Source organism: Labrus mixtus, chromosome 15 (assembly GCF_963584025.1).
Source record: "Labrus mixtus chromosome 15, fLabMix1.1, whole genome shotgun sequence".
NCBI lineage: Eukaryota > Metazoa > Chordata > Actinopteri > Labriformes > Labridae > Labrus > Labrus mixtus.
In genome coordinates, this window is record NC_083626.1 from 9,329,040 (window position 1) to 9,341,892 (window position 12,853).

General features: G+C 41.1%; 1 protein-coding gene across 1 annotated transcript; it reads left to right on the forward strand.

The window, feature by feature from the left end:
* Window positions 1–468: 468 nt before the first annotated feature.
* trappc6b (trafficking protein particle complex subunit 6B) lies at window positions 469–4,900 on the forward strand. The gene is made up of 6 exons (XM_061057396.1): window positions 469–769; window positions 867–934; window positions 2,204–2,321; window positions 2,435–2,518; window positions 2,652–2,745; window positions 4,427–4,900. Exons 1-6 carry the CDS (start codon window positions 689–691, stop codon window positions 4,456–4,458), a joined length of 477 nt encoding a protein of 158 aa, XP_060913379.1. The 5' UTR covers window positions 469–688; the 3' UTR covers window positions 4,459–4,900.
* The last annotated feature ends 7,953 nt before the right edge of the window (window positions 4,901–12,853 follow it).

The window sequence follows — 12,853 nt, forward strand, 5'->3', positions numbered from 1 at the left end:
ATCTTTTATTAAAAGCTAGTTGCAAAATGTATCATTTACATTAACAGACAATCCATTTGAATCAAAATATAACATGACATTAAATACCTTAATCTGTGCATTAGTTCCAGTTTTTCTGTTTTTATTGTCTTTCATATTTCCCCCCGCAAAATAATTTAATTTTCACAGTGAAACTACCAAACAAATGAAATATAGTTTCATGGAGCCCCTCATGCACAATATATATATATATATATATATATATATTTTTTTTTTTTTTTAAACTTTTTGGGACTTAAGGGGCTCCGTAGAATAAAAAAAAACACAAAAGTAATCTTTATTGAGTTTAACCCTCATTTCACAGTTTAGATTCTGTGTAAACGGAGGAAATATTACAGCAGCTTTGTCTTTAGTGTTTTTCGCTGTTGTACCTCCGGGCCGGTAGGGGGCGATAGTGTCGCTGTAATACGCTTGTTGCTGTAACCCCGCCCCTCGCTCGGGGTGAAAAGAACAACAAGGAAGTGACAGAAAGCGTTTGTTTTTTGTGTTGTGTGTCTAATAAAGTCGCCGTTTATTGTCTGCTTATATGTTTTATCTGTGAGTGTGAGTTTAAGATAATGTTAGCCACAGTGTAGGTGACTCAGTAAACCAGCTGTCAGACTGTAGTGAGCTCGTTGCTACTGTTAAAACATCAGTCTGTAGAAGAAGAATGGCAGACGAGGCTCCTTTCCAGTTTCTACATCACGAGTTGATTCAGTACATCTACAAGACGGCAGAAAACGGAGAGGCGGTAAGAAACTTTCATTGTACTTAAACTTTCTGTTCATTGGCTGGATTATCGTAACAGTTTGAAGTCGCTAACTTAATAACTTGTGTCATTCATTCAGGAAAATGGGAGAAATATCACCAAACTGGAGAACATGGGCTTCAGAGTGGGTCAAGGACTGATGGAGAGGTAACTGACGCTTTTTCTGTTTGTTATATAATAATAATAATATAATAATAACTTTATTTATATAGCAACACAGGTTTACAAAGTGTTTTGACAAACAGCAAAAACAAGAACAAACTAAACCAAACACAGAAGAACATAAACAACAGCAAGAACATAACAAATGCAAAATAATTAAATACAATTCAACAGAAAAGAACCCAAAGTGCACGATACTCAACAGACATATATAACCCGACCATCACAAGAACCATGATAAGAACCCAGGAAACACAAGAACCCAACAACACGAGCTGAGACCAAGAGGACCAAAGATTTGAAAAGATGTAAGAAACTAAAAGAGCTAAAAGCAAATCAAAAGATAACAGCAATAAGAAGGTAAGAGCAGTAAAATAAATAAAAACAAGTGGTTAAAGGATAAAAAAAACCTATAATATTAATAAAAAAATAAAAAGTAAATATAAATGTAAAACATAATTATAAATAAATAATATAAAATACTAAATAATAATTTGACTCATCACAAACTCTCCAAGAGGTGATCAGAGACAGATGTGTCATTTAAAGTATTTTGAAGGATATATGTAATTGATTAACATCTCTAAGAACACAAGTGTTATTATTTATGAATAAAACACTCGGAGCAATGCGACACACAGTAGTCCACTTCTGGGGTTTCACAAACGTTGCCATGCAACGGACCCCCACATTGCATACAATATAGTTATGTTAAGCCCCAAAATAAAATAAAATGCTCCTTTAATCGAATAAATAGCTAGATCTGGGGCGCTGGTGGTGCAGTGGTTTGTGCGCGCGCCCTATGTATGGAGGCTGTGGTCTTCCGGGCGGGCGGCCCAGGTTTGAATCCGGCCTGTGGCTCCTTTCCTGCATGTCATTCCCTACTCTCTCTCTCTCTCTCTCCCCCTGATTTCCTACTATATCCACTGTCCTATCTCTCAGATAAAGGCACAAAAAGCCCAAAAATAAATCTTTAAAAACAATTAAAAAAAAGAAGCCAAATCTTAATTTCCTTGTGGAGCAAGGTGGAGAGTGACAGACAGTGAGAGAAGAAATAGGTGAACTGGCGGCTCTATGGAAGAAATGTGTAACATTATTTGAACACAATATAAACTATATTGGTATCAAATATATTATCTTAGTCTTATCCTAGATCTCGTTTGAAAATAGATCCATTGATCTATCTTAGTGTTGACCCGTCCTATCCCTCACAAAGCAAGTCGTGCAAACATTTTCAAACATTTTTGTCTCCAGACTGACAAAAGAGACGGCCCGGTTCAAAGACGAGCTGGACGTCATGAAGTTCATCTGTAAAGACTTCTGGACCTGTGTGTTCAAGAAGCAAATAGACAACCTGAGAACCAATCACCAGGTAACTCTGCGGTCTCATTCACTCACCATTATTCCTACAGTTTAACCCGATCATCAACATAGCCACCTGTACCACTGTGTGCTGTGTTGATGTGATGCTGCTGTGTGTTTCAGGGCATCTATGTTCTGCAGGACAACAAGTACAGATTGCTGAGTCAGCTGTCAGCGGGGAAACAGTATCTGGATCTAGCTCCAAAGGTGCGCAGCTGATCCCAGATCAGGAGGGCTTTACGCAGCTCCACATTCACATTTATGAATCAGATAATAAACAGTATGATGATGAGTCCATCCCTCCTCATCGTATTACACTGCTGACCGTTTGTCTCCCCAGTACCTGGCCTTCACCTGCGGCCTGGTGAGAGGAGCTCTGTCCAACCTGGGAGTGAAGAGTATTGTGACGGCCGAGGTCTCCATCATGCCTGCATGTAAGACACTTTGCATCACCGCTCTGTTGTCCAATCAGAGACAATCTGAAATAGACAGAGATTGGTTGACCGAATTGGTTCTTTTTCAAGAGTTTTTTCTACCCACATCTCTCTGTAATCATTGACAAATAAAAAACGCAGTCGACCGTAGTCAAGACAACCAGGTGAAACCGACCTGAGGAAGAGAATATGTTTACAGACGAGCTAAAGTATCCGAGTAGAATTTACAGGAGGTTTCTATCACAGCAGCGCATACAGCAACAGTACTGCAGCTTTCAGTTAAGCATGGAATAAATGCCTCATGCTTAAGAGGTATTTATTGGTTCTGTCCACTAAGTGGCAGTCCGACATCACACCTGGAATTGACAACATTTGAACATGCAAAATTGTGATGTCAGACACATTGGTTGTGTTTGAAATCACTCACTCAATCCCTTTTCATTACACGGGGAGTTTTCTGTAGTGGACTATATAATGCACTCACTCAACACAATTAAAAAAAAAAAGGTTAATGGACTAAAAGGCTTTATATGTGATTTTTCACACTTAAATATAATATAAATCAAGTATATCCTCTGAAAATAACTCTGTGAGTCATGACTGTCTACAATGGGTGTAACACCCGAGTCACACTGTCTGTGATGTTTTCAGAGTTTTCAGAGTCCTATCTTCAGTTTGTTTACATCGTCGAGACGGCCGGCTGACTCCTCCCCTCGTGTATAAAAGTTGTTTAATTGAGGGACTAGAGAAAAGAAGGATAACATACTGTACTCACTGCTTAACTGTGTTTCTAGATCATGCTCATTTCAGGTAAATTTACATGCAGTGTGAAGATACGAGCATAATAAAGATCGCTAGCATTAGCATGCTAACACAACACTGCAGCACGAGTTGTTTTGGTTTCATGCTGGTGCTCAAGGGTGACATCTACTGGATCAACAAATCGCATAGTAGGCCTTTAAGCTTGTTAAGTTATTTTCTAGCCTTCTGACTACTCAAAGTGCTTTGACACCACAGGTCACACCTAACCATGTAAAAAGCTCTTAGCACATTAGAGACTGCTGGAGTCTACAGACATATTTGTCAGCCTTCTCTCTGACATTCCTGTCCTGCTGTCTTTTTTTTCATTAAAATAATTTAAAACCATCTGAGCCAAAGGAACAAAGAGCGGTTGTATACATTGTAGTGACTTTTTTAAAAACAAAGCCAATATTGTCCAAAGCAGTCACCACTGAGGTGTGAGTCGTGGAACCATTCCCAGACTTGGCTCTTGGTGTCACAACAAACAAACGCCTAATACGCTTTTCCACGAGAGTCTTCAATCTGTTTATTTTATGATCAGGATTCAATAATGCACATAAATGTCGCATTACGTCTAAAACATAATAAAACATTTACATTCAAGTCCACGACCAGACACAATGGACACAGTCAATAAAACGATAAGCCTCAAAACACACGCCTGAATCCAGTTACCTGGAGCCTTGGCTTTATGCACAGAATAAGCTGGGACTCCACCCAGTGGTCAGTATTGGTATTACACTCAAAATACAAATTCACAGTGTTGTGTTAGAGTTTGATTCTGCGCAAAGATAAAATAAAAGAAGCATTTTGGCTACAACACGTGTAAATTAAATGTTTGGACTAATGCATCTTTTTCTCTCTCTTCTTTCTTCTGCAGGTAAATTCCAGGTAATGATCCAAAAGATGTAGCCGCCATCAGACGCCTGCACACACACTGCGCTCATTAATGCCTTCTTATATCTTAAAGTTGTTGTCGGGGGGAAAAGGGAAGTGCTCTTTATTATCTGTATAAAACACTCGTCTTTACACTCTGAGGATCACAGAGATGATATGTCAATATTATCCTACTTGAACAACTCTTTCCAGTGCCATGGTGATTCATTATGAGATTGATTATATAGTTTTATTCTCTTCTTGTTATAAAGCTCAAAAAATGATCAGAAGATGAAATATTGTATGTATGGTTGACACCATCTAGTGGCGTTTAGAAAAACTACTTGATGACCGTCAGACCTCTTACTCACTAAACTGTTTATCATTTTTAAATCATTATAATATATTGATTCAAATCTGTATGTGTATAAAAAATACAATATATATACATTAAAAAACACTGCAAGTTAATAAAGAAGAGATGTCTTTAGTGCTCTTAATCAAAAGCTTTAAAATCAGTTGATGTAAGAAAAACATGTACATGCACAGACTTCATATTAATATATCAAAGTAAGGACATGGACAAAAAAAGCTGGGCAACTTTAAGGTCACATATCATAAAAAACACACTTCATGTTCCTCTAACTCTAACATGTGTCTCTACAAACCCCCCAATGATGAGAAAAGTCCATCCTCTCTGTATTTTGCCTGCTCCACTTTTCAGAAAATGTGTGCTCATACAGGCTGTTTGGAGATTTACCCTTCATGACATCACAAAGGGCAGTGACCCCTCCCCCAGGTGGGTGACACTCCCACAGCTAGGTGTTTGTTCTGCCCTCTGAGTCTACCTTCTCACCGTAAACAATAGGACATGGAGCGAGAAAGCACCGAGCACACCCAAGCCCTTCCAGAGAGGGGGCGTGGTCAGCCCCCGCTCATTTACATATTTAAAGGTACAGAAACAGCCTGTTCTGAGCAGGGCTGAAATAGAGGGGTTTATAGACATGATCAAATACAGGACCAGAGTGGATTTAGAGCAAGAAACTTCACGCACATGTTTTGAGGAGCTCTGAGATTTATTTAAACTGGTTGAAGAGGAGGAGAATATGTGACCTTTAAATTAATTAAAAGAAGAAAAAAAAAGGTTAAGAGACAGAGGGAGTTCTCTTGAAGAATCCTGTGAGATCTGAATAAAGTATGAATAAATGAAGACGTTTCCCTCTGATTACAAACCTCCTCACAGATTAAATAATCGCAGCCCTGATAGTGGGCAGCAGTATTACGACAGCATGAAAACAACAGACTCTCCTTTCACTGATGAATTGAAATATAAAGATGAATGTACATAAATCACAGCAGCTGTCCGTCTAAACTCCAGTGTAAAAACTCAGCAGCAACAGAATGTTTGGGTTGCCCGGCAACCGTTATTTCTTTTCACTCCGGCTCTGTAACCGTTTGGATTTGTTTTGATTCGAAATGTTATTTCGGCCATGATGAGTGGTTGGAATCTTTGTGACATCACGCGATGACATCAGAGATCAAAGGCACCAGATCTTAGTAGGGTCAGCTCAGAGAGTGAAGTCGTCTTGATGCGTCGCAGCAGCTGGATAGGAGAGACTTTAATAACCACACGGGTAGTTTAGTGCCGGTCGGTCATCATAATCGTTTTACATTTGACATTTTAGATTGGAAGATTGCAAGATTTGGACTTGAATTGATCCATAACACTACTTAATACTCAAACACAGAGGTGGTTTTAGGGTTTAGTTACTCTTTGAAGACACAGCGAATCAAAACAATGCAGAGCCCAAACGCCAATCAGAGCACGGAGCAGACATTCCCGGCGCTGACGATCGAGGATCTCCGTCCTGTCGTGGACATCTTCCTAGATAGGCTCACTTTTGATCAGTGGGTCAGTCTGGAGGACGGCTCCTACAACATGAGCACCAAAGCGTCAGTCAGGACCTTGTGTGTTGATATCGTGGAAACTTTAGCAAAACACATTTTCATGGCCTTGGAGAGGAAGGACTCTCAACAGAGTCCTCCAAAATCATCCAGATGCTCCTCAGGGTCCAGTAGCTCTCAGAAGAGCATTACAAGGAGGCAAATTCAAGACTGTCTGGGCGACACTATTTCTCTGACTCTTGCGGAGGCGATTGGGTTCAATGAGGAGATCCACTGCCGGAGCCTAGACGAGGTGACCGAGCTCGTTGTGAAAGAAGTCACAGAGAGGATGAACTCTGACTGGGTCAGGGAAGGAAAAGAACCACAGGCCTCCAAGAAATTCATGGGGAGACTGAAAAAAATGTCTCAAAATCTTATGACAGTTCTTCATAAGTTTATGCCATTTAAGCCCAATCTTATGACAGTTCAGCCCGAGTCAAGTCTCTTGCGTAAACTCATGGCAGAGGAGGAGGAGGAGCTGGCTGAAGACGAATCAGATCTGACACTGATGACTCCCCTGACGGACGATGATGAGCCCGAGTATTCCTCTAAGGAGGGTCTATTTAGCACTGAAGAAGTGAAGATGATCCTGAAGGAAATGGCAGGGGAAATCCAGGTTTTTGAGGCTGAAGCTGTCTTCTCAGATGAAGAATTCGCCATGCTCGAGAACAACACTAAGCAGGATTTAAACAAGGCAGCTTCTGACATTGTTGAAGCTATGGAGAGGGATTTCCCACTTGAGACAACCAGCAGGGACTGTGGATCAGTCGGATCGAAGGAAACAGCCTTGTGGCAGAAGGTCATGAGGAGAATTAAGACCTTCTTTGCGCATAAATTCATTAAAGAATCTATCCTTAACTTTTTTGCAAAACTGAGGAACAAGTTTGCCAAATCACTTCCCAAAAAGGACAAAGCATCCATGAAGCTGTTAATTGACGGCGTGGATTGGATTGTGGAGGATCTGATCAGAGAGGATGAGAAGGACAATAATGTGATGTGCATTTATAAAAGAATGGCCAGAGACATCACCAATGGGGAGTACGAGCCAACAGAGAAGCACCTGACTGAATTCATATTCTTCCAGCTATCACCGGACAAAAAACTAAACGTCTCAATGATGGGTTTCATCCGTGCCAAGGTCGACTTCTTCATGAAGCTGTTGTGGAACTGGCTAAACGAGCAGATACAGCTGCATGAAAGGAGGAGCTGCCCCGCCACCACCGCTCTGATGATGATCGGGGGAGTCGTGGAAAAGAGTCAGACTACAGCATTAAGGGATGAAGCTGAGGAGACTGAAGGACACACATGGGACAGGCTAACCTGTGAGGTTATGGTGACTGGGCTGGTGGATCAGATTCTTAAAAAGACTCTGGTCCATCCGTCCAGTGACACCTACCAATCCACCATCACAGCAATGACGGAGCTGCTCTGGGTAAGGATCAAATACTCTGAAATGATTTTCGATTTCAGCACAGACAATATGAAAAAGACGTTCAAGAAGCTGCACAAAAAACTCAAGAAGGAAATTGGTGAAGAGATGCTGTGGTGGCGCATGGTGCTTCAGGAGGAGGCCCTCATCATGTACATTGTTATGAATCTGGAGATGCAACTGTTAATACCAAAACAGAGCAGCAAGGTTAAGCAGTTCTTCGAGAACGCGTGCAAGATAATGGCCAAGCCGTTCGTGTACACCTTCAGATGTTGCTAAAGGAGTCATCATGGACAATACAAGGGTGCGTGGGTGGCACACTGGGGCCTGAAGTCCCGCCTCATGTCCCTCTTACTCTCTGTGCTACCAGCCTCACTTTGGCTAGGAGCACAGAGAGTTCAAGCTGGATGAGATGCAGGACTTCAGGTCCCTGCAGGACCACAGAGGGGGGGGGAAGTGGGTTTACTCCGAGCACTTCGGTTCTCCCACAGTTAATTCAATTCGGCCAAAATAATTCAATTAGAAATGAAAAATAGAATAGAAAAATTTCTTCACAAATTCAATGTGATAAAAAATAATTTATCAATAAATGAAATAAAATCAAAACAGATTTAAAAAGTTGCATTTGTCTTTTAACCTTCCTGATGTTATGTTGAGGTTTGAGTCACACTAAACCTCTGCCTCTGGTTTGAACTGAACTCTCTCTCTTACTTTGGGATTTATCTTTCTCTTTACTATTCAAAGCTTCTCAGAAATCTGTTTTTAAAACACACACACAAAGAGAAGTTTTTTGAGCGCAGGTGTTGGCAGAAGTGGTTAAGTATGACGTTATCTACCGCTGTCCTTGGTCCTGAATGTCCGGGCTGCTCGGCTCTATTCGTGGTGCTGGTACTTTCCAGGGTCCTGATTTCTAGTTTGCTGGTAAATTAAATACATTTATGGACAAAAGATGTAGCCACCATCAGACGCCTGCACACACACTGCACTCATTAATGCCTTCTTATATCTTAAAGTTGTTGTCGGGGGGAAAAGGGAAGTGCTCTTTATTATCTGTATAAAACACTCGCCTTTACACTCTGAGGATCACAGAGATGATATGTCAATATTATCCTACTTGAACAACTCTTTCCAGTGCCATGGTGATTCATTATGAGATTGATTATATAGTTTTATTCTCTTCTTGTTACAAAGCTCAGAAAATGATCAGAAGATGAAATATTCTATGTATGGTTGACACCATCTAGTGGCGTTTAGAAAAACTACTCGATGACCGTCAGACCTCTAACTCACTAAACTGTTTATCATTTTTAAATCATTATAATATATTGATTCAAATCTGTATGTGTATAAAAAATACAATATATATACATTAAAAAACACTGCAAGTTAATAAAGAAGAGATGTCTTTAGTGCTCTTAATCAAAAGCTTTAAAATCAGTTGATGTAAGAAAAACATGTACATGCACAGACTTCATATTAATATATCAAAGTAAGGACATGGAGCAAAAAAAAGCTGGGCAACTTTAAGGTCACATATCATAAAAAACACACTTCATCATGTTCCTCTAACTCTAACATGTGTCTCTACAAACCCCCCAATGATGAGAAAAGTCCATCCTCTCTGTATTTTGCCTGCTCCACTTTTCAGAAAATGTGTGCTCAAACAGGCTGTTTGGAGATTTACCCTTCATGACATCACAAAGGGCAGTGACCCCTCCCCCAGGTGGGTGACACTCCCACAGCTAGGTGTTTGTTCTGCCCTCTGAGTCTACCTTCTCACTGTAAACACTTGATTTGGACTTGAATTGATCCATAACACTACTTAATACTCAAACACAGAGGTGGTTTTAGGGTTTAGTTACTCTTTGAAGACACAGCGAATCAAAACAATGCAGAGCCCAAACGCCAATCAGAGCACGGAGCAGACATTCCCGGCGCTGACGATCGAGGATCTCCGTCCTGTCGTGGACATCTTCCTAGATAGGCTCACTTTTGATCAGTGGGTCAGTCTGGAGGACGGCTCCTACAACATGAGCACCAAAGCGTCAGTCAGGACCTTGTGTGTTGATATCGTGGAAACTTTAGCAAAACACATTTTCATGGCCTTGGAGAGGAAGGACTCTCAACAGAGTCCTCCAAAATCATCCAGATGCTCCTCAGGGTCCAGTAGCTCTCAGAAGAGCATTACAAGGAGGCAAATTCAAGACTGTCTGGGCGACACTATTTCTCTGACTCTTGCGGAGGCGATTGGGTTCAATGAGGAGATCCACTGCCGGAGCCTAGACGAGGTGACCGAGCTCGTTGTGAAAGAAGTCACAGAGAGGATGAACTCTGACTGGGTCAGGGAAGGAAAAGAACCGCAGGCCTCCAAGAAATTCATGGGGAGACTGAAAAAAATGTCTCAAAATCTTATGACAGTTCTTCATAAGTTTATGCCATTTAAGCCCAATCTTATGACAGTTCAGCCCGAGTCAAGTCTCTCGAGTTAACTCATGGCAGAGGAGGAGGAGGAGCTGGCTGAAGACGAATCAGATCTGACACTGATGACTCCCCTGACGGACGATGATGAGCCCGAGTATTCCTCTAAGGAGGGTCTATTTAGCACTGAAGAAGTGAAGATGATCCTGAAGGAAATGGCAGGGGAAATCCAGGTTTTTGAGGCTGAAGCTGTCTTCTCAGATGAAGAATTCGCCATGCTCGAGAACAACACTAAGCAGGATTTAAACAAGGCAGCTTCTGACATTGTTGAAGCTATGGAGAGGGATTTCCCACTTGAGACAACCAGCAGGGACTGTGGATCAGTCGGATCGAAGGAAACAGCCTTGTGGCAGAAGGTCATGAGGAGAATTAAGACCTTCTTTGCGCATAAATTCATTAAAGAATCTATCCTTAACTTTTTTGCAAAACTGAGGAACAAGTTTGCCAAATCACTTCCCAAAAAGGACAAAGCATCCATGAAGCTGTTAATTGACGGCGTGGATTGGATTGTGGAGGATCTGATCAGAGAGGATGAGAAGGACAATAATGTGATGTGCATTTATAAAAGAATGGCCAGAGACATCATCAATGGGGAGTACGAGCCAACAGAGAAGCACCTGACTGAATTCATATTCTTCCAGCTATCACCGGACAAAAAACTAAACGTCTCAATGATGGGTTTCATCCGTGCCAAGGTCGACTTCTTCATGAAGCTGTTGTGGAACTGGCTAAACGAGCAGATACAGCTGCATGAAAGGAGGAGCTGCCCCGCCACCACCGCTCTGATGATGATCGGGGGAGTCGTGGAAAAGAGTCAGACTACAGCATTAAGGGATGAAGCTGAGGAGACTGAAGGACACATATGGGACAGGCTAACCTGTGAGGTTATGGTGACTGGGCTGGTGGATCAGATTCTTAAAAAGACTGGTCCATCCGTCCAGTGACACCTACCAATCCACCATCACAGCAATGACGGAGCTGCTCTGGGTAAGGATCAAATACTCTGAAATGATTTTCGATTTCAGCACAGACAATATGAAAAAGACGTTCAAGAAGCTGCACAAAAAACTCAAGAAGGAAATTGGTGAAGAGATGCTGTGGTGGCGCATGGTGCTTCAGGAGGAGGCCCTCATCATGTACATTGTTATGAATCTGGAGATGCAACTGTTAATACCAAAACAGAGCAGCAAGGTTAAGCAGTTCTTCGAGAACGCGTGCAAGATAATGGCCAAGCCGTTCGTGTACACCTTCAGATGTTGCTAAAGGAGTCATCATGGACAATACAAGGGTGCGTGGGTGGCACACTGGGGCCTGAAGTCCCGCCTCATGTCCCTCTTACTCTCTGTGCTACCAGCCTCACTTTGGCTAGGAGCACAGAGAGTTCAAGCTGGATGAGATGCAGGACTTCAGGTCCCTGCAGGACCACAGAGGGGGGGGGAAGTGGGTTTACTCCGAGCACTTCGGTTCTCCCACAGTTAATTCAATTCGGCCAAAATAATTCAATTAGAAATGAAAAATAGAATAGAAAAATTTCTTCACAAATTCAATGTGATAAAAAATAATTTATCAATAAATGAAATAAAATCAAAACAGATTTAAAAAGTTGCATTTGTCTTTTAACCTTCCTGATGTTATGTTGAGGTTTGAGTCACACTAAACCTCTGCCTCTGGTTTGAACTGAACTCTCTCTCTTACTTTGGGATTTATCTTTCTCTTTACTATTCAAAGCTTCTCAGAAATCTGTTTTTAAAACACACACACAAAGAGAAGTTTTTTGAGCGCAGGTGTTGGCAGAAGTGGTTAAGTATGACGTTATCCACCGCTGTCCTTGGTCCTGAATGTCCGGGCTGCACGGCTCTACTCGTGGTGCTGGTACTTTCCAGGGTCCTGATTTCTAGTTTGCTGGTAAATTAAATACATTTATGGACAAAAGATGTAGCCGCCATCAGACGCCTGCACACACACTGCGCTCATTAATGCCTTCTTATATCTTAAAGTTGTTGTCAGTGGGAAAAGGGAAGTGCTCTTTATTATCTGTATAAAACACTCGTCTTTACACTCTGAGGATCACAGAGATGATATGTCAATATTATCCTACTTGAACAACTCTTTCCAGTGCCATGGTGATTCATTATGAGATTGATTATATAGTTTTATTCTCTTCTTGTTACAAAGCTCAGAAAATGATCAGAAGATGAAATATTGTATGTATGGTTGACACCATCTAGTGGCGTTTAGAAAAACTACTCGATGACCGTCAGACCTCTAACTCACTAAACTGTTTATCATTTTTAAATCATTATAATATATTGATTCAAATCTGTATGTGTATAAAAAATACAATATATATACATTAAAAAACACTGCAAGTTAATAAAGAAGAGATGTCTTTAGTGCTCTTAATCAAAAGCTTTAAAATCAGTTGATGTAAGAAAAACATGTACATGCACAGACTTCATATTAATATATCAAAGTAAGGACATGGAGCAAAAAAAAGCTGGGCAACTTTAAGGTCACATATCATAAAAAACACACTTCATCATGTTCCTCTAACTCTAACATGTGTCTCTACAAACCCCC